Source organism: Podarcis cretensis (genome assembly GCF_951804945.1).
Source record: "Podarcis cretensis genome assembly, chromosome: 11".
Lineage (NCBI taxonomy): Eukaryota > Metazoa > Chordata > Lepidosauria > Squamata > Lacertidae > Podarcis > Podarcis cretensis.
This window is the reverse complement of record NC_137180.1, coordinates 1,591,216-1,613,620: the sequence shown is the minus strand read 5'-3', so window position 1 is coordinate 1,613,620 and position 22,405 is coordinate 1,591,216. Positions and strand designations below refer to the sequence as shown.

At 42.1% G+C, this 22,405-nt stretch overlaps 1 protein-coding gene across 7 annotated transcripts in view; it reads right to left on the bottom strand.

The window, feature by feature from the left end:
- Nucleotides 1–22,405, bottom strand: part of MAMDC2 (MAM domain containing 2) — an 81,267-nt gene that overhangs the window by 7,990 nt on the left and 50,872 nt on the right. For all 7 annotated transcript variants that reach the window (XM_079996085.1, XM_079996088.1, XM_079996089.1 and 4 more), the window contains 2 exons: nucleotides 21,348–21,613; nucleotides 6,083–6,176 (listed from right to left, as the gene is read on the bottom strand). In XM_079996085.1, coding sequence (XP_079852211.1) covers nucleotides 6,083–6,176; nucleotides 21,348–21,613 — 360 coding nt within the window. The remainder of the gene's footprint in view (nucleotides 1–6,082; nucleotides 6,177–21,347; nucleotides 21,614–22,405) is intronic.

Sequence of the window (22,405 nt, the reverse complement as noted above, 5' to 3'; positions counted from 1 at the left end):
TAATGATGGGAGATATGAATGGAGTCGTCTCCACAAACATGGATAAAGCACAGAGACAAGTGATTTCAAAGGAAGGGAGACTACCAACGACTTTTTTTGAAATGACTGAAACTATGGACCTGATTGACATATGGAGAACAAGGAACCCTCTTGAGAGAGAGGGAACTTTTTTCTCTGAAGCAAAAATGACATGGACAAGAATCGACCAAATTTGGATTTCTAGTTGCCTGGCGTCAAGAACAAAAAAAGTAGAAATCTGCCCAAAAACCTGCTCCGACCATAACGCCGTGAAGATGGAGATGAAATTAACAACAACTGGATCCTTTAGATGGAGAATGAATGACACCCTATTCAGAGATGAAGAGATTTATAAGAAGGCCCTAAAAACATTGAAAGATTACTTTGAGATAAATTTGAGAACAGAAGTGGAGAAAAGAATAATTTGGGACGCGAGCAAAGCCGTGATGCGAGGTTTCCTAATTCAACAGAACTCTATAAAGAGGAAGAAACAAAATGAGAGGAAAGAAAAAATCTTAGAAAAAATGAAAGAAGGAGAAAAGAAATTGAGGTCTAAACCAAAGTCCCATGAGATCCTGAGAGAAATAAAGTTCTATCAGATGCAATACATGGAACTCATGAATCAAGAGATAGAATGGAAGATAAAGCAAATGAGACAAAAGACTTTTGAATCAGCTGATAAATGTGGGAAACTTCTGTCATGGCAATTGAAAAAAAGACAGAAATTGAATACTGTGACAAGTCTAGAAATGGATGGGAAAATTATCCACAAACCTAATGAGATAAGTAATTGTCAGAGCTGCCTCCAGGTCCCAGCTCACAGAGGACCAACGCTAGGCTGTAGTTATGTACAAAAGTCTTTATTGAGGTTCAGTTTCCATTTTAAAGCCGCAGCGTGCAGCTCTACGTCTCGACCTTAGACCGGCGAAGTCCCGTCTGAGTCTCCTCCCCTTCCACACCAGTTTAAGACTCTCGCCTTGCTCCACCTCTTCCTAAGTTCCTTTCTCCTCTGGGCCCTCCTGCCCGCTAGGGTTTCATCCTTCCTGGACTCCTCTGACGCTGACCCTGACGATTCTTGCCCCTCCTTCCGGCGGGCTTTAGGACCTGGTTCCCTATCCGGGCTACCTTCTGTGCCGCTCGCCTGTACCTTTGAACTTGGCTCGCGCGCCCAGCCTGCAACTTTCCTCTTGACCGTTAACTCGCTCTCCGATGGAGGCGTGGTCAACCCTGACTCATCTTCTCTCGCTGGTGGTGCATATGTGGGCTCTGACACCTGGGACTCCTCCCCCCCACTACGCTCTGGTGGGGAAGCTGGTCCTGATTTCCAACTGCTGCTCTGGGAGTCCCCGCTGGCCCCTTGCTTCTGGGGTGTCCCCCTTGGGTCGCCCCTTGCCCTGCCCATCGGCGCCCCCTTCTGTGAATCTTCCGATTCGCTGGAGAGGCTCATGGAATCTATCGGGCTGCTGTCATATTCTCCTACGCTGCCCTCGGATTGCTCCCCCTTGCTCTCCATCTCCTCTCCTCCCTGCGCTCCCGCTGAGTCCCTGACAGTAATTGTTTTCAAAGTTTTTTTAAGAAACTGTATGTACAAGGGCCAGTCAACGAACAAGAAATAGAAGAATTTATTAAAAAATATGGTTTACCAAAAATTTCAGAACAAAGTAAAAGGATCTTGAACGAGAAAATAACAGAACAAGAAATAGAGGGTGCCATTCAGAATATGAAATTGGGAAAATCACCAGGACCAGATGGCTTGACGGCTAAATATTATAAAGTGCTGAAAGAATGGCTAATACAACCACTGAAGGAAGTTTGTAATGAAATTCTGGAGGGGAAAAAGGCACCTGAATCGTGGAAAGAGGCTTTCATCTCACTTATACCGAAAACAGAGACTGAGAAGAACCAGGTTAGAAACTACCGCCCTATATCTTTACTCAATGTGGATTACAAAATTTTTGCAGACATTTTGGCAAAAAGATTGAAAAGAGTGTTGATAGGGGAGATTCATAAGGACCAAACGGGCTTTCTCCCAGGGAGACATATGTCAGATAACGTGAGGAACATTATAGACATTTTGGAGTTGTTAGAAGTCGATATTAACAGGAAGGCTGTTTTGATTTTTGTGGATGCGGAGAAAGCCTTTGACAACATTTGTTGGAGTTTTATGAAGAAGAATCTCCAAGGGATGGGGGTAGGCCAAGGTTTTGAAAACGGTATAGGTGCAATATATTCTAAACAAAAAGCTAAGTTAATTGTAAACAATGTGGTAATGGAAGAAATATTCATAGAAAAAGGTATACGGCAGGGATGCCCAATATCCCCTTTGCTTTTTATATCAGTCCTGGAGGTTTTGTTAAACATGATTAGAAAGGACCAGTTGGTTAAAGGAGTTCAGGTCGGAGTTAGACACTACAAACTAAGAGCATTTGCAGATGACCTAGTATTGACTCTGCAACAGCCAGACACTAGCACTAAAAGAGTATTAGAACTAATTGAAATATTTGGTCGAGTAGCAGGTTTTAAATTGAACAAACAAAAAACGAAAGTGTTGGAGAAAAACTTAACAATGGAGGAAAGAGAGAGATTTCAGAATGAAACAGGTTTGGAAATAACGAAAAAAGTGAAATACCTGGGGATAAACTTAACGTCTAAGAATGTGAATTTATTTAAGGATAATTATGAAAACTGTTGGTTAGAAGTAAAGAAAGATTTAGAAATATGGTCAAGGTTGAAACTTTCCTTGTTAGGCCGAATTGCTACTATTAAGATGAATGTATTGCCCAGAATGCTATTTTTATTTCAGACGTTGCAGATTTTGGACAAGATGGAGTGTTTCAAGAAGTGGCAGAAAGACATATCAAAATTTGTCTGGCCGGGCAAAAAGCCCAGAATAAAATTTAAGATTTTAACTGATGCAAAAGATAGAGCGGGGTTTGCCCTGCCGGACTTAAGACTCTATTATGAATCGGCAGCCTTTTGCTGGTTGAAACACTGGCTACTTCTTGAGAACACAGACATTTTGGATCTGGAAGGGTATGATAATAGTTTTGGTTGGCATGCATACTTATGGTACGACAAGGCAAAGGTGTATAAAGGCTTTAAAAACCATATTGTAAGGAAAGCATTGTACAATGTTTGGATTCGATACAAAGATTTGTTGGAAAGTAAAACCCCCAGGTGGGTGTCACCAATGGAAGCTAGGGAAGTAAAAAAGCTTAATATGGACTCTAAATGGCCAAAATACTGTGAAATTTTAGAATATGATGGTGAAAGGGTTAAACTTCAGAGTTACGAGAAATTAAAGCCCAAAGTTCGAGATTGGTTGCACTATCATCAGATAAATGAGACATTTAAACAGGACAGGAAAATAGGATTCCAGAAAGAGAGGTCAAAACTAGAAATAGAATTGTTAGAACCCAATACTAAGAACTTATCAAGAATGTATAACTTGCTGTTGAAATGGAATACACAGGACGAAACGGTGAAATCAGCTATGATTAAATGGGCACAAGACATCGGTCATGATATTATGTTTGCTGACTGGGAACAGTTATGGACTACCGGTATTAAATTTACTGCATGTAATGCTTTAAAAGAAAACATTATGAAAATGATCTATCGGTGGTACATGACCCCAGTCAAGCTTGCAAAAATCTATCATTTGCCAAATAATAAATGTTGGAAATGTAATGAGACTGAAGGTACTTTTTACCACCTTTGGTGGACCTGCCCGAAGATTAAAGCTTTCTGGGAAATGATCTATAATGAAATTAAGAAGGTCCTTAAGTGGACCTTTCCTAAGAAACCAGAGGCTTTTCTCTTGGGCATGGTTGGCCAATTGATGTTAAAGAAGGATAGGATTTTCTTTATGTATGCCACCACAGCAGCAAGAATTCTACTGGCGAAGTATTGGAAGATGCAAGAACTACCTACTCTGGAAGAATGGCAAACAAAGGTGGTGGACTTTATGGGACTGGCCGAGATGACGGGCAGAATCCGTGACCAGGGGAAGGAGACAGTGGAAGAGGACTGGAAGAAATTTAAAATATATCTTAAAAACTGTTGCAAAATTGAGGAATGCTAAGATGTCAAGGGGTAAGAAACAGAGAATTACAGCTGTAACTAAAAAACTAAAGGAAATTTAATGAAAGGGAATCAGGATAAATTGACCAAAGGGTTGCTAAAGAATCACTAAACAAGGATGCAGGGATGGGGAGGTATGGGGAAGTCAAAGGAAAGAAGGGTATGAAAATATAATTTTGAAGTTATACTGGTTTAAATGTTTTGTATGTTTTTGTTCTGTGTTCTGATTTTTTGTTTTCTGTTTTTTTATTATTTGTTTGAAAAATGAATAAAAATTATTTAAAAAAAAAAAAAAGAATATGACCTTAATTATACATTTGCATAGGATTTTTTTCCCTACTCACAGTTTGGATCTCTAATGCCAGTGTGGACATTTAGGAAGTGTTACCCCAGAAAGTAAGCATTACTGGCATGGGAGAACTCAAATTGCATCTTGCACAATGCAGAAAGCACAGTTCATTCTGGCCTTCCATAAGTTCCTGCTTTCAAAGCAGACAGGGAGGATTGTCCAGAAGATTGCAAGTATTTTCTATTATATATTTCAGAGCTGGGGAATCTCTGGCGCTCCAGATTTTGCTGGACTACAACACGCTGCATTGCGGACCACTGGCCATGCTGGCTGGGGGCCGAGGAGGGCTCAGTCCAACAATGTCTTGGACAGCCACAGCTTATCTGTTCCCACACTACTTAATTTTAGATCACTAATAGGAGAACACTCAGGACAGAGCACGCCTGCATATTCAGGTGTGTTTGGGTGTCCCTATGGGTTTAGGCTGGGAATGTGCTTGGTATGGTGAGATTTCCATGCATGTGCTGCTCATGGATTGGGACTGATGTAACCCATATGTCACAATACACATATGAGTAAAGCCTGTGAATCCGTTTATCATTTCCATATTACTGAGTAAAGGCAGGCTCAGATGCATAGTTATTTGACATAATTTGTATCTTTACAACTAACTGAGCAATGATAATGTACTGTGGTGAGAAACAGAAATCGAGGATTAAAAAAAACTACTGTAAACTAAGCTAAAACGCAAGTGGCTTTACAGTAAGATCAGCAATAAAATATATATTTGAAAACACTGGTGAAGGCAAGGTATAGAGTAACTACAAAATGGAGCATATTTTGGAAAATGGGGGAAACCAGGGAGGGAGGGGTGGTCAAGTTAAATGTAAATTGGAAAATAATGTACCAATAACAATTTGAAATATATAAAATAAAATCTTTAAAACATTTTTTTAAAGGATAACGTACTGTGGTATGTTGTGAGATAGTCTGAAAGAAAATTATGGAATTAATTAGGGAATTCTATAAGAGACATATTAAGAGATAATTCTTAGAAACCCTGTGGACACCATATGCATATTTCATAGAATCACAGAGTTGGAAGAGACCACAAGGGCCATCGAGTCCAACCCCCTGCCAAGCAGGAAACACCATCAGAGCACTCCTGACATATGGTTGTCAAGCCTCTGCTTAAAGACCTCCAAAGAAGGAGACTCCACCACACTCCTTGGCAGCAAATTCCACTGTCAAACAGCTCTTACTGTCAGGAAGTTCTTCCTAATGTTTAGGTGGAATCTTCTTTCTTGTAGTTTGGAACCATTGCTCCGTGTCCGCTTCTCTGGAGCAGCAGAAAACAACCTTTCTCCCTCCTCTATGTGACATCCTTTTATATATTTGAACATGGCTATCATATCACCCCTTAACCTCCTCTTCTCCAGGCTAAACATGCCCAGCTCCCTTAGCCGTTCCTCATAAGGCATCGTTTCCAGGCCTTTGACCATTTTGGTTGCCCTCCTCTGGACACGTTCCAGTTTGTCAGTGTCCTTCTTGAACTGTGGTGCCCAGAACTGGACACAGTACTCAAGATGAGGTCTGACCAGAGCAGAATACAGTGGCACTATTACTTCCCTTGATCTAGATGCTATACTCCTATTGATGCAGCCCAGAATTGCATTGGCATATTTAACTTACCAGCTGCTTGACAGCTTCCTAAACTCACTGACACATCATCTAGCGCCACTAGTCCACAATCCCAAAAGCTTCTACACCAGCTCACGAACACCACCTGAAATTTATAGAAAAGATGTTACTTTTTAAATGCTTTTGTTTTATCAGTCCTGTCCCCCTTTTCTAGGAAGAGAGCTTTCCTGCATTTCTTTTTTAGTGTTCTCTGCTGAAGACATCTGAACAATTTTAGTCTGAAAAGAGAGGCGTTCCTATGTAGTCTCATCTCAGCACAAGCCTATGTTAAGTAACATTTATATTTTTCTGAATGTATGATAAATTCTGACTAGCTCTAGTACAAAATATTCTTTACTATTTACATTTTTAGGCAGTACTTCATCCCAAAGGATCAGACAGCAATAAAATATATTTTATCACAACTAGTGATGGGAGGTGCGAATATTCTCCACAAACTAAATTCTAATGTAAGAACCAGTTTTACAACCCACATTTAAAAAATCTAGTAAATAATAAGTCAAGCTGTGATATTGCTAGTGTAAGTAATTTCAACTATATGTAATAGCAGGGGTCAGCAAGGCTTACCTTGTCTGGGCCAGTTCACTCCAGTGGAGATCCCTCGCCTGAGTGCGTGCCATTTCTGGCATCTGTGCAGACTGCAAAAGTGAGTCCCCACGCTGTGCTGTCGGTTTAGCGCAGTGCACGGGGACTCACCAAGCAGGCGGCTCGGAGGCCGGTAAAACCACCCCCGTGGGCCGCTTGTGGCCCATGGGCCTTAGGTTGCCGACCCCTGTGTAACAGCCTTCTTTCTATTTTGGTGTGACCTTATTCTTAGCAATTCTATACCCTTGGCCATACAGTGATGTATACACAACATAATTAGAATTCAAATTGATGGAAAATATATGGTTAGTGGCAGGCTTAGTGATTAATGTGAGTCTTTCACGTTGAATTTTCAATTTCAAGTTTGGTGCAAAAAATCAAAGAACGTGAATTCACTGCATTGCCTCATTGAATAAAAGTATCTGTACAGATTTTGGTTGCCATCCTAACAGGTTTACCCATGAATAAACATGTTTTTGAATAAACACGGCCTAGGACCCTCATACCTACGGGACCGCCTCTCCCGGTCTGCCCCACGGAGGACCTCAAGGTCCATAAATAGCAACACCCTAGTGGTCCCAGGCCCTAAGGAAGTCAGATTAGCCTCAACTCTGGCTCTGGCCTGGTGGAACGCTCTGCCTCATGATCCCTGCAGGATCTGATTTCTTTCCGCAGGGCCTGTAAGACAGAGTTGTTCCGCCTGGCCTTTGGCTTAGAGTCAATTTGATTCCCTCCTCCTCCTTCTTTTTTCCTTTCTCCTCCTGTGATGAGGCTGCATTTTAATGTTTTAATGTTGTATTTTAATCTTGTTTTTCAAGTTGTATTCATTCAACTTGTTTTTATTATTGGTTGTTAGCCGCCCTGAGCCCAGCCTTGGCTGGGGAGGGCGGGGTATAAATAAAATTTATTATTATTATATAATTTTCAATGCATTAAAATGAAGATTCTATTTTAAATGAAAATTCTCTAATATTCTCATTAATCGAGAATATTCTCCAAAATATTACCATATTTTTCAGTGTAGATATTTTTTCCTTAGCAATATTAGGCAAAAATAGCGGGTCCTCTTATACACGGATAGCATAGGGGGGGTTGGGCAATTGGTGTCAGTAGCCAGAAGATTGGCAGCTGCAATTCAGCTTGTGATTGGTTGCTGCAGCAAGGTCTGCTGACAATTGGCTGCAACTGTGGCAACTGGACGTTGATTTACGGCAGTGTTGAGGCGTGTGTGGTTGCGTCTAGTGGGCAGGTGGGCTTTGAGTGGCGACCATGCATATGATTGGTGGCCATGGCAATGCGTGCAATTTGCAGTGGTGTGCAGGCTGTAGAGCGACTGGCGGTAGTGACCCCCCGGTCACAAAATATAGGGGTCGTCTTATACATGGGGGCATGTATTCTCATAACATCACTAATCACAACATATAAATATTAAAGCCAATAGTATAAGATTGCAAAGCTTATGGGCAGACAGGTGAAGCAATTATTGGGTCTCCGGAATGGAAATACAGTAAGATGGACACTATACAATTTAACTAGATTATTACATTGGTGTGAGGGGAGCTACCTGATCAATTTTACCCTATACTTAAAAGATGAAACAACTGAAGGAGAAAGGGGGAGTTTCTCCATTCCTATAAATAAAAAATCTTCCATCCGTGGTAAGCCTCTGAACACAAATGGCATGTTATGGGAACACAGCTACCATGGGGAATAATCTAAAGTAAATAAACATTGCTTCCGGGGCTGGGTTAATGTATTTGGAAACAAAAAATTCTTTTCCATGTACTATCTGAAAGGCAGTAGGCAAGTGAATAATGCAAATTGCATGCCAGACCTCAACAAAAGACCATTTGTTCCCCCTCCTATTTTATAAACCAGAAAGCTAATTCTTTTTTAGGATAATTAGTAGCAGAATTGGCAAATACAGTCACACCTCGGGTTACAGACACTTCAGGTTGCGTTTTCTCAGGTTACGGACTGGAACAGATTACGTCTGGGTTTCGGTGGTTGCGCATGCGCAAAAGTGCTAAATCGTGCTTTGCGCATGTGCAGAAGCACCGAATCGCAACCCATGCGTGCGCAGACACGCAGCTGCGGGTTGTGAACGTGCATCCCACACGGATCACATTCGCAACCCGAGCGTCCACTGTAAAGGCCAAAGTCTGCTGGCTGAGACTCCACTGTAGGTAGTAATTCTTCCACTGATACTTGACAGGTTTATGCTTGAAGCAAGAAGCCCTTTTGCAAGAGGCAACAAATACAATTATAAATATGTTTTCTGAACAGCATCTGAACAATCTCTGCAATTATTCTGCTGCTTCATCTATAACAGATGGAACTGAAATCCCTGTGCACCTTGTAAAAACTTTGAATCTGGGTGGGGGCTGTTCAAATGTTGACTTTACATACTTCCATTTGCCATTTCAACTGGTTAATGTATCTTGCAGATGACCTGCCAACACGAATTATTTCTGTTGGCCCTTTGGCAGATACACTTTAAGTTTCCAAGCAAACAGTTCCTCAAAAACTTGCCAATGAACAATCACATGAATTAAATTACAAATTCTCAAGAGGATTTAAATCTGCATAGTCTTTTCAATTTAATGTAGCATGACAGCTGAACAATATCTCACATTTAATCATACCGCATGAAGTACCGTATCTTGCTTTCTGTGATATATTCAACATCAAATGAGAAACTATTGCAACAAATCATTTCCATTCTTACTGAAGCTAATGTAGTGATTTGCCCTTTCATTATGTTTCTTCAGACCCAACACCCTAGCCATTATTTCTTTATTATTACATTTCTATCCCACTTTTCTTCCACCGAGCTCAAGCTGGCACACATGGTTCTCCCCCTCCCCATGTTACCCTCCTGTGGGGCAGGACAGGCTGAGAGGTGGTGACTGTCCCAAGGTCACTCAGTGACCTTCATGCATAGGTGGGGATTTGAACCCTGGTCTCCCAGAGGATACCCACACTAGCTATTTCAGCCATCTTTGTTGTTCTTTCATGCCACAGTATCTGAAAACTACTGTGATCTAATGTGTCTTCTCGTTTGATTTTTTTAAAAATCTATGATGTGAGGACAAAATCGGTGAGAGTTTCCAGTTGTTTATCATCTGTACTTTCAAGCTCACGGGGCACAACCAAACAAATCACAAATAGAAACATGAACTGCACGTATGCACACAACCTAGAATAATTTTTAAATATCAGGGTTTTCACTTCTGCAATGATACTGTTTTTCCCTCCACAGAGGTTATATTAAATTATCAGAAAACATGGTTACAATTTGTAAATGTGTTGAGTACACACATTTGTACCTTCCTACAATGGATGAGTCAAAATGCTGTAATAGGATCTCTGCTCTGAGCCTCACTGCCAAAGAAGAGGCTAGGAAAGAGGTAGAACTTTGAATTCCAGAAAGAAGAACAGGATTTAGAAGATGAGTTGAGCACAGAAGTATACAGGCAGCTCCATATCATTAATTAAAGTGTTCACAACATAGTCAATATTATTTAATATACACAATTAATAGATTTAATATATTTATTTATTAAGCAAATTTAATCTGTCCCTGGCAGATGCACTGCACGGAAATGCAGGAGAACCCAGTATTTGTGTGTGTAAAAGAGAATCCAGCCCCTGGAATCCCGCCCAGAGAAGATCCAAGTGCACAGAGCAGGAGTCAAAGTGACCCCAAAGGTCCCCTTTCCTTATTAATGTGTGTGTGTGGATGTGAGAGACACTAGAGGGGATCTGAAAAATCTTCCCCTCTCCAATCGAAAAACAGGAGTCCGAGTTTGCTTTCCCCCACCAGACAGGTTTTTCTGCACAGCTGATACCTACCTGCCACAATCTCCCCAAACCCCTGCCGCTCCTTCCCACCCCACTGATCCCTCTTCTCTAGGGCCCAGCCAGACCCTTGACTTGTGCACACCAAAGACAGTGAGGAGTGCCCCCAACACCCCACCACCACCACCAGCCCCCGTCCGGGGATGGCTCTCACCCATAGCTGTCAACTTACAGATTTGAAAATAAGGGACCAGCAGCCAAAAAAAGGGACCTGTTCCAGGCACTCCAGTCTTCCTGTCCTCCTGCAGTCTGGTCAAACTCATGCTGGTAGCTTCGAGAACACTGTCCAACCAACTTTGTAACCAGAGGTTCAACTGAATAGAATCTGAATCACATGCACCACAAGGCCTATGCAGCCTCAACTGAAAATGGCTCCCCGGCCTGGCTTTGTACTGCAAAGTTTGCAGCAGCACGTGCAACAAAATGGCGTCCAGCATTCAAAAACCCCCTCAGCTTGCATTAACTAGCCACACACACACACAGCCTCCCCCCCTCCTACGAGATCTCCTTTCCTTTTCCCCCACCATGTGCCCCCGCTCCAGACAGACCTTTTCACCGGCAAGGGTGAGTGGGCCGTCGATGACGTATCCATCCGATCCCGATCCGAGCACTCAGCACAGGTATGTTCAACTTCTGAGCCCCTCTGAGCCAAAGGCAGAAAGCCCAGCCAGCAGCCAAACGAAGCCTCAAGGAAAACCACCGTCACCTCTCCACTGGGAAGCGCTGAGCAAAGGCGAGTCCCCAGGGAATGCAGCCGATTTGATCAGCACAAGGCATGCAAGCTGCACCCCCCCAGTGGTTCTTAGACTTCTTATTGGGTGAGCAACACAGCCAAGCAACACAGTTGGAGCCTCCCTCCTCCCTGGCTGGCAGGGAGGGAGGGAGAGGAGCTGCTTCCTTTGAAATTTAAGGGACATCATTTTAGGGACATTTAAGGGACATCCATCAATAAGGGACAGCAGTGGGACAGGGCGCTGGAATAAGGGACTGTCCCTTCAAATAAGGGACACTTGACAGCTATGCTCTCACCTAGCCTTTTGCTCCCTCCTTCCTGACTCTATGGGGTCAGGAGGCTTCCATCTTCAGCATCTACATTTCCCCTGTGGCAACTACTACATAAAGCTGCTGAGTGAAGCCATGTAAGCCTTCCTCCTTTTTAATCTGGTCCTGGTGAGGCAGTAGAAATACTGGACCAATGTCTGATACTAGTATTTCCAGTCCTAGGACGACACTTTAACCATTATACCAGTACTTCTCAAATGTTTTTAAACTGGTTCAACTTGTTATTCTTTCAGGACCCACTTGTCAACCAAGTACCTCAGGTTACATATACTTCAGGTTACAAACTCCGCTAACCCAGAAATAGTACCTCGGGTTAAGAACTTTGCTTCAGGATGAGAACAGAAATTGTGCTCCGGCGGCACGACAGCAGCAGGAGGCCCCATTGGCTAAAGTGGTGCTTCAGGTTAAGAACAGTTTCAGGTTAAGTACAGACCTCCAGAAAGAATTAAGTACTTAACCCGAGGTACCACTGTACTGCTTTTGAGACTCCATTTCCCCTTCTGCAACAGAAAATCCAACAATGTCACTTTATTTGTGAGTGAATATAGTGCTATGTGGGCAGTATCTATGGGAATAATTTAATTGGGAGTGCAGCAGGAAGTGGATAATGACCACATGCTTGCAACTGTTTTGTTCTTGCTTCATAAGGCTTTGTGTTGGCTTATCAGTGACTTTGTGCTGATACAGGTTTCATACTGATTGTTTTAGTAGATGTTAATTGGTTGTATCTGTATTTCTTGGTTACTGAATTGTAATGTGAATTGTCCAGAAGTCATGGCCGATTGTGTTGTATATAAATGCACCCCAAAATAAAATATAGTCACAGATATCAGATCTCCAGTATCCCAATGTTTAAAGTATAATGTGGACAAATTATGCAGATGCTTTTCTGTCCAAGGATAAAAAAGGAACAGCAATTGCAGCACTGAAGAATGAAGGAGAAAAGAGCCCTGAGAGAAAACCAAGGCTGGAGACTATTCTTGTTGCATCTCCTGTATATTCAAACAGTTACACAGTGCAACAGAAATGGCTACCTGAACAGAAAAATAGGATAGTGATGTGTTTAGCAAGTCCTCAGCATTCAATTAGACTTCCCGTGTCTTAATTTTACAAGTCTGTTTCTTCACTGGTGAAACTATACCTCTTTGATTCTTTTTACAACGGAAATATTTTGTCCTAAACAGAAATTAATCTTAGCCTTCCCCTTTCTTACACAGTCACCAACAAGAAACTGAGGAGAAAAATCAATGTTTTACAATATATTTATGGTATCATAAAATTTTAGGGGGCACACACATAGTGAACTCACATTAGTTTCCAGAAAACTAATCCTTTACCCTTCAGAATTTAGGAAATAGTCCCTGAGAAAATTACACTTTATTTTAGCATACAGAACAATCCCAAAAGCCATTTTGGCTCTCCTAATGACTCTAAATATTTCCTCTGCAGAAGGAAATAACTTGTAGAAACTTTCCCAGTACAGTGGTACCTCAGTTTAAGAACAATCCTGTTTACGAACGATTCGGTTTACGAACTCCACAAAACCGGAAGTAGTGTCCTGGTTTGCAAACTTTACCTTGGTCTAAGAATGGAAGCCAAACGGTGGAAGGGCACTGGCAGCGGGAGGCCTCATTAGGGAAAGCAAACCTCAGTTTAAGAACGGTTTCAGTTTAAGAACGGACTTCAGGAATGGATTAAGTTCATAAACCAAGATACTACTGTAGGCCTATGACCTGGATTCAAGAACTGAAGAATTTACCAACTCAAAAGAATGCCCCAGACTGGCCAGGTAATGCAATTAGTAGCCATTATCAGGTAGCTTTTATATGCCTGTTGTCTTTGTCCATGGAGTTTTCTTGGCAGGGATACTGGAGTGGCTTGTGCTCACTGGAAGGACGGATCCTGAAGCTGAGGCTCCAAGACTTTGGCCACCTCATGAGAAGAGAAGACTCCCTGGAAAAGACCCTGATGTTGGGAAAGATGGAGGGCACAAGGAGAAGGGGACAACAGAGGACGAGATGGTGGGACAGTGTCCTCGAAGCTACAAACATGAGTCTGACCAAACTGTGGGAGGCAGTGGAAGACAGGAGGGCCTGGCGTGCTCTGGTCCAGGGGGTCACGAAGAGGCGGACACGACGAAACGACTAAACAACAACATCAGGTAGCTTGTAAGACAGGAGACAAGCCCCAGGAGACAAGGGGTTGGGCAATTTCTAAAGTCTTAAAAATTTTTTGCACACCTTTGTTTTGGTTCCTCACCTGTTTGCAAGAGAAGGGGAACTCTGTTGCAGCAGGAAATTAAAGATCTTCCCTGCTTTCCTTCTACTGGTTCCTGCCTCCATTCATTCTTCTCTGACCAATCATGCACTTGTGCCTTGGGAGGTTGGGATGCAAAAGCCAATCCCAATTTTTTCTACAACAATGGAAAAATTACTGACAGCAAATGATACAAGTTCTGACTTGAGAAACTATTGCAAGAGTACAACATGGAAGTGGTCCCTTTAGAGCAGTTATGGGACAAACCAGTTTCAAGACATAACTGTCTATGTTTATTATAAATGATCTATTGTTTTTAAGTTAGTACAGTGGTACCTCGGGTTAAGAACTTAATTCCTTCTGGAGGTCCATTCTTAACCTGAAACTGTTCTTAACCTGAAGCACCGCTTTAGCTAATGGGGCCTCCTGCTGCTGCCGTACCACCAGCACGCAATTTCTGTTCTCATCCAGAAGCAAAGTTCTTAACCTGAGGTACTATTTCTGGGTTAGCAGAGTCTGTAACCTGAAGCATCTGTAAGCTGAAGCATCTGTAACCCGAGGTACCACTGTACTGGTGTTTTTACAGCCCCCTGAAATTTGGAACATACTGGGATCTTCACTGCTTAATCAGGCCTAGATCCCTGTTCCTCCAAAAAGCAACAGTGTTGACTGGACAGGGTAGAATTCCTTAGGAAAACATGTAGTTTCTGCCCCTTTTCATCCTTGGGTTCCAGCAAAATAACTCTCATGATGGTAGGGATTTTTTTAGCATTAAGTCCTTACTTTGTTGATGGACAGAGAATGAACTATTAACTACAGATACTCTTATTTTTGTTTTAAGTTGAACTGTTAGCTGTATTTACTGTTAAAAATCTTTATTGATTTATCGCTTATCTGTTTAAACTCACACTCAAGAGTTTTCTAAGATGGCTAATCACATTTTGTATCCATGGCCTACTTGCTACTTTTCCTGTACAAAATACTCCAGCCAGTAACTGCCTGAAACAGCTAATTCAAACATACCTTGGAAAACCCTACACAGCCTCAGAAACAAGAGTTCTTCCATTCATGCGTTACGCAGTTTTGACTCAGAGAACAAATATGTTCACAAAACGCTGCACCAAAAGCTAAAGTATGGACTTCATTTAATATTTGCATGATGTACTCTTTACAGTGTGGAGGAGCATGGAGTAAAATAAGTTGCTAAAAAGTTTTAGAAGGTTTTTCCAACTACAAAAGTTATGTAACCAGGACGGTTCTAAAAAGGATGGAATGGATTCTCTCACTCTATTTGACATTCAAGGATGGCCAAAATACAACTTGGCTGTATAGACCAGTGTTTCCCAACCTTGGGTCTCCAGCTGTTTTTGGACTACAACTCCCATCATTCCTTGCTAGCAAGACCAATGGTCAGGGATGATGGGAATTGTAGTCCAACAGCAGCTGGAGACCCAAGGTTGGGAAACACTGGTATAGACTATTTACTATTTCCATAGACAACCAGGAAATCAAAGTTGCATAAATCAACCACAGGCCAGCTCAAACAAGTGCTAGGCATGAAGATTCATGAGAAGGAATAAAGCTGGAGAACAGGAAAATATAAACTGATTTTCATTAAGCTTGCATTGAAATTACAAATGGGACCTGTAAGAAAATGCTGTGCACTAAATTATAAATTCTACATGTTCTTCATTCAGTGTAAAAGTTTTGCAACCACAATCATGCGCCGCCCCCTTTGCTGGTGACACAGCACTCAGGGTGTGATCTTACTTGTGTGGACCCTTTGTCTCTTCTGTAATGCCTCCTATATTGCACTATATATAACTGGGAAGCACTGGCCTGCGAGCGCTCCAATTGGAGAACAGCCTTTATCAAAGGCGTCATGGACTTTGAAGATGCTTGAAGTCAGAGCGAAAAGGAGAAACAAGCTAAGAGAAAGGCACGTTTGGCAAACCCTCATTGTGATCAACTCCCATCCAGAAACCTATGTCCCCACTGTGGAAGGACGTGTGGATCCAGAATTGGCCTCCACAGTCACTCACGGACTCAATGTTAAAACCGTGTTTATGGAAGACAATCTTACTCAGCTATGAGTGATTGCCGGAGAAGAAGAAGAAGAAGAAGATTGCACTATAGACTGTGATCCCCTTGAGTCAGGGACCTCCCCTCTTGACTTTGCAAAGCACTGTGTACATACATGGTGTTACCTTATTTAGTATTATTGAGGCATCTAATCATAAGCCTGCATTTTTATCAAAGCTTATATTTTTGATTAAGGCCTGTATATTAAGATGAGCTTAAAGATTTTCAAATGTTTCATGCCAGGCAGAAGACCAGCTGCCTAAGAACCTTGGCAATGTTTATTCTCCTGGACAAGGGGGGCCCCTGATTTATAGCAGAAAACAATTCTCAAAGTCGTAAAAAGGGAATTACAGGCTGAGAGCGAGGACACTGACCTTGCATGTTGCAAAGTACAATTAAGCTGTAAGAGTGGTTAAATTAAGAGTTGGTAAATAGTAAAATAAAACCATGTGCCTCCCATTAAACTTGAGCCATATTTTCCTAAGGTTAAAAGGCCAAGAGCATCTGGCTGGCAGAAAGGAAGAGAGTATTTTGGGAAGTCTTTTTCTAAAGTTGTTTCTTTCTTAAACTGAGATCCTTTTAAGATTTCTTTTCCTTTTAAAAGGTTATTTATGTTATGTATTAAATATATTGGCTTAAATGTAATTATGCAAAGGATTTAGAAGCTAAGAAATGTTAAATCCTTATGCTAGATTCTTATTTCATATAGTTGAAAGAGATCACAGGGGCCATCAGCCCAGCCCCCCTGCCAAGCAGGAAACATCATTAGAGCACACATATGGTTGTAGGCCTTTGTTTAAAGACCTCCAAAAGAAGGAGATCTTTCAATGATGATGTGAACTCAAGATCCTTGACATCTGTTTAAGATAAAAATTTAAGATTAACCATTTGTTTTGGAGGGCAATAGGGCAAGGAGGGCAAGAGGTGAGCTGGTAATTAAGGTTCCTTGTTGAGACACATGTAAGATATATTACTACTTATTTGTCATTTATAGATAGAAGAATATATAGCTTTTTGTTTCCCATAAAAGGGCAAAAGGAAATGGGTGTATCTTTTGTGATTGGTTCTAGCAAACAGCCAATAGGAATTTCAACCAGGCTGATTGGACAGAGGCAGCCACAGGAGGAGCAAGGGGGCTGGGTTAAGGAAATATAAGTGCTGGCCATAACGGCAGGAGGCCAGGCCAGAGCTTGGTAACCATATACCACTGTGCCTCTCATTTATTTGTCTGACAAATAAATTATTATTTTAATTTCTCTATTGCTGCGTTGAATATTTCATTCCAGCTAAGCGTTAACCACAAGCAGGGTGCTACATTATTAGTAGCAATAATGAAAATGAGTCTCCTGTTGATGACACCTAATATGCCATTGGTCTTTCGACTCATAGCATTATACTGTTATTTTGCCACCCACTATAACCCCTAAATGTTTTCAAGAAGTGCCATTTAATGCTTGCATATTTAGTTCATTTTTCTTATTGTAATATTTTAGGTTTTTCCCAAAAAAGGGGAGAGAGAGAGTGAGGGTGCACTATTTATATTTATAGCAAACAGAATGAAACTCACACGACCATGCTACTAACTTGTTTAGTTGAAGAAATCTTAAAGATGTGATGAGGATACTACTTCTACTTCTACTCCTACTCCTAATAATAAAATGACCTTGAGGCATTGCTTCTTTTGAGAAGAGCAAATCTAGAATATGGAAACAGGTAGAAATACCAGTAAGGAACATGGAGAGCTAAAGCAGAAACATACTTTGTACACCTCACATGATTTTGATATGTAAGTCATACCATACTCCCTGACAACTTTCATCCATAGGGACAGCACATAGATACATACACACATGAACAGCCGCAGCTACACAGAGGCAAGATCTCTCCTACTTCTCCCATTCTGCAGAGCACCCATATCAAAGCAGATAACTTCTCTCGTCATCGGTAGTAGTTCCCATTGCTCATCGAAAACTGTTCATGTTGCTCCTACTTGTCTTTTTAGCTGGCCTTGAAGCAAAAATGCTGAAGGCACTTAATGCTGAGTGCTTTAAAATATGGCTATTGGTACTGTCATCTCTTTGCAGTTTTTTGCAGATAAAGTCATGCAGATTTGGAAAGAGCAGGGCCGGGGCGGGAGAGTGCTAGAGTCCTGTCTAGACAAGTTGCATGGAATCAATTCCAATCTGTTACCTCAGAGGATGTGGACAGGTTGCTTGAACGGGGGAAACTGACCACCTGTCTCCTTGATCCTTGCCCATCCTGGCTTATAAAAGCTAGCCGGGAAGGGCTGGGAGATGGGCTTTGCGGGGTGGTGAATGCTTCTCTCTGTGAGGGAGCCTTCCCAGACCCGCTGAAAGAGGCAGTTATCAAACCGCTTCTTAAAAAAATATCTTTAGACCCAGCCAATATGCCAACTATCACCCAGTCTCAAATCTTCCATTCTTGGGCAAGGTGATTGAGCGAGTGGTTGCTGAACAACTCATAGAATCATAGAATCATAGAGTTGGAAGAGACCATAAGGGCCATCGAGTCCAACCCCCTGCCAAGCAGGAAACACCATCAGAGCACTCCTGACATATGGTTGTCAAGCCTCTGCTTAAAGACCACCAAAGAAGGAGACTCCACCACACTCCTTGGCAGCAAATTCCACTGTCAAACAGCTCTTACTGTCAGGAAGTTCTCTGTATACCAACATCCCACACAACGATGGTTTACAAGCTATAAGGTTCTGGAGGATGTGGACCATTTGGATCCCTTCCAGTCGGGATTTAGGCCTCATCATAGGACTGAAACTGCTTTGGTTGCACTGGTCGATGATCTCTGGCGGGCAACGGACAAAGGTGAAAGCTGTTTCCTAGTTCTGCTGGATCTCTCTGTGGCCTTTGATACCATTGACCACGACATCCATCTGGAGCAGGGGTAGGCAATCTAAGGCCTGGGGGCCAGATGTGCCCCAATTGCCTTCTCAATCCAGCCTGTGGACGGTCCAGGAATCAGCGTGTTTTTACATGAGTAGAATGTGTTCTTTTATTTAAAATGCATCTCTGGGTTATTTGTGGGGCATAGGAATTCGTTCTTTTTTCTTCTTCTTTTTCAAAATATAGTCCAGCCCACCACATGGTCTGAGGGACAGGGGACTGGCCCATGGCTGAAAAAGGTTGCTGACCCCTGGTCTAGAGGGGCTGGGAGCTGGGGGCACTGTTATACAGTGGTTCTGCTCCTTCATTCCGGGCCGTGTCCAGAAAGTGGTGTTCAGACCCCTGGGTTCTCACTTGTGGGGTGCCTCAGGGTTCTGTCCTCTCCCCCATGCTTTTTAACATCTTTATGAAGCCTCTGGGAGAAATCATCAGGGGGTTTGGGCTGGGTGTTCATCAGTATGTGGATGATACCCAGCTCTACCTCTCTTTTAAATCAGAACCAGTGAAGGCGGTGAAGGTCCTGTGTGAGTGTCTGGAGGCGGTTGGAGGATGGATGGCGGCTAACAGATTGAGGTTGAATCCTGACAGATGTACTGTTTTGGGGGGACGGGACAGGCAGGTATGCAGGACTCCCTGGTTCTGAATGGCGTAATCATGCCCCTGAAGGACCAGGTGCGCAGCCTGGGAGTCATTTTGGGCTCCCAGCTGTCCATGGAGGTGCAGGTCAATTCTGTGTCTAGGGCAGCTGTTTATCAGCTCCATCTGGTATGCAGGTGAGACCCTACCTGTCTGTGGACTGTCTTGCCAGAGTGGTGCATGCTCTAGTTATCTCTCACTTGGACTACTGCAATGCGCTCTATGTGGGGCTACCTTTAAAGGTGACCCAGAAACTACAAGTAATCCAGAATGCGGCAGCTAGACTGGTGACTGGGAGTGGCTGCCGAGACCACATAACTTTGAGAGATTTATTGCAAGCAAAGTGTGCTAATAAATCTTGTACCCACACACTTCCTTTGGTGTGAGCTTCGCAGAATACGCAATGTCATTGGAAGCCAATTTAAGTCTGAACACTGTCCTTCTGGACAATGAAGGAAAGAACGGCTTGAAAGCTACAACTAGTGTTTATTGTAGAAAACAGTAAGAAACACATAGATTACTATATACAGATACAGAGTGTTAACAGCATGTACATTCTCTCAGCAAACTGTCATTAACCAATCCCTCATACTCTAACCACCACAGACAGAAAGACTCTCTCAGAATGCAGGCGTATATATATATATATATATATATATATATATATATATGCTCTGTTACAGTATAACACTGATTGGCTGAGCTCAACCAATCCTTATCTTATACCTACTGTTAACCAATCAACAGGCGAGGAGGACTTATGTTTCTGGGCAGGCTGCCAAGAATATCTCTGAGACCACATAAGACCAATCCTGAAAGACCTACATTGGCTCCCAGTACATTTCTGAGCACAATTCAAAGTGTTGGTGCTGACCTTTAAAGCCCTAAATGGCCTCGGTCCAGTATACCTGAAGGAGCGTCTCCACCCCCATCGTCCAGGCCAGACATTGAGGTCCAGCGCCGAGGGCCTTCTGGCGGTTCCCTCGCTGCAAGAAGTGAGGTTACAGGGAACCAGACAGAGGGTCTTATCGGTATTGGCGCCCGCCCTGTGGAACGCCCTCCCACCAGATGTCAAGGAAATAAACAACTATCTGATTTTTAGAAGACATCTGACGGCAGCCCTGTTTAGGGAAGTTTTTAATGTTTGATGTTGCTTTATTATTATTATTATTATTATTATTATTATTCCGTTGGGAGCCGCTCAGAGTGGGTGGGGTATAGATAATAAATAAGAAGAAGAAGAAGAAGAAGAAGAAGAAGAAGAAGAAGAAGAAGGAGGAGGAGGAGGAGGAGGAGGAGGAGGAGGAGGAGGAGGAGAAGAAGCCTTATTTCATGTAATAGACAAACAATTTGCAGAGAGTGCAGCACATCACCACCCCTACCAGAAATGCTTGTGCTAATGGAGACTTATCAGTGCTCAATTATTCCACAAGTAAATAATTGCAGCCCCCCTGTCCAGGCCTTCAAGCAGCCAAACACAATAAGGTTGTCATACGACTAGGCAAAACTATATTGTCCATTATTGGCTCCTTTCTTTTCTTAACCTCAGTTGTAGGGTTCTCAATAGGAAAGTATAAATTGAGGTGAGCCCTCTAGCAAATAGGTAGTGGCTGGTGGCTCTTTCCTGGGAGAGGTGCTCATATTGTATCCAATTTAAATATCAAATTTTGGTTTGATTAATTGGGAAATTGCCTTTAGAACCAATTGCTACTCAACCCATTTAGTGGCTAAATCTTTATCTGTGATCACATTCCCATCTGTCAGGGAAGTTTCAATGGAAAATAATAGAAGGGGGGAAATATCATGCCTTACTTTGGAACCCTGCAATCTGACATACAGAAATTACTGGTCATTACCTTGGCAGGCATGGGCTTTTTGAAGCTGATCTTCACTTGCGTCCAGACTCCTCTGGGAGTTTCCAAGACAGACCAGATTTTCTCTTGTACCACATGGTTCTCTTCAAAGATGTAAACAGCCAGGGCATCAGTCATTTTGAAAAAGCCATATAAGGCATAATAGAACTGCAGACAATACTGTAAATTTCCTGGCAAAGTAGTGCTGTACAAACGGCCAATGTACCCAGGTTGTGATGTAAACTTTGTATTCGCTAGCAAGTAGTAACCTGCAAAACAATAAAATGTTAAAAAACATTTCTGGCCAACTCATTCCATCACCTCATTTTAGGACACTTTTAGGCATTTCATTGGATTCTAGAGTTACAGAAAATTTCCGCTGGCAAAGTTGCAAGTTATAACCATTACTGATTATATAACACCATGTTTCTAAATGAGTGTTTGAAAGAAAACCTCCCAAATAAGTTTCACCTATATTGCATTTAGACAACTACCAGGTGTTACTGAAGATCAAGACATTTCAATCTTACAATTGAGGCATCTAATCATAAGCCTGCATTTTTATCAAGCTTATATTTTGATCAGGGCCTGTATCTTAAAATGAGCTTAAAGATCTTCAAATGTTTCATGCCAGGTAGAAAAGCAGCTACCTAAGAACCTTGGCAATGTTTTTCCTCCTAGACAAGGGGGCCCCCTGATTTATAGCAGAAAAAAATTCTCAAAGTCAAAAAGGGAATTACAGGCTGAGAGCGAGGACACTGACCCTACATATTACAGAAGATAAAAAAAAGCAGAGGTAAACATAATTAAGAGTGGGTAAATAGTAAAATAAAACCATGTGACTCCAATTAAACTTGAGCCATATTTTCCTAAGGTTCAAAGGTCAAGAGCAATGGAAAAGCATCTAGCTGGCAGAAAGGAAGAGAGTATTTTGGGAAGTCTTTTTCTAAAGTTGTTTCTTTCTTAAACTGAGATCCTTTTAAGATTTCTTTTCCTTTTAAAAGGTTATTTATGTTATGTATTAAATATATTGGCTTAAATGTAATATGCAAAGGATTTAA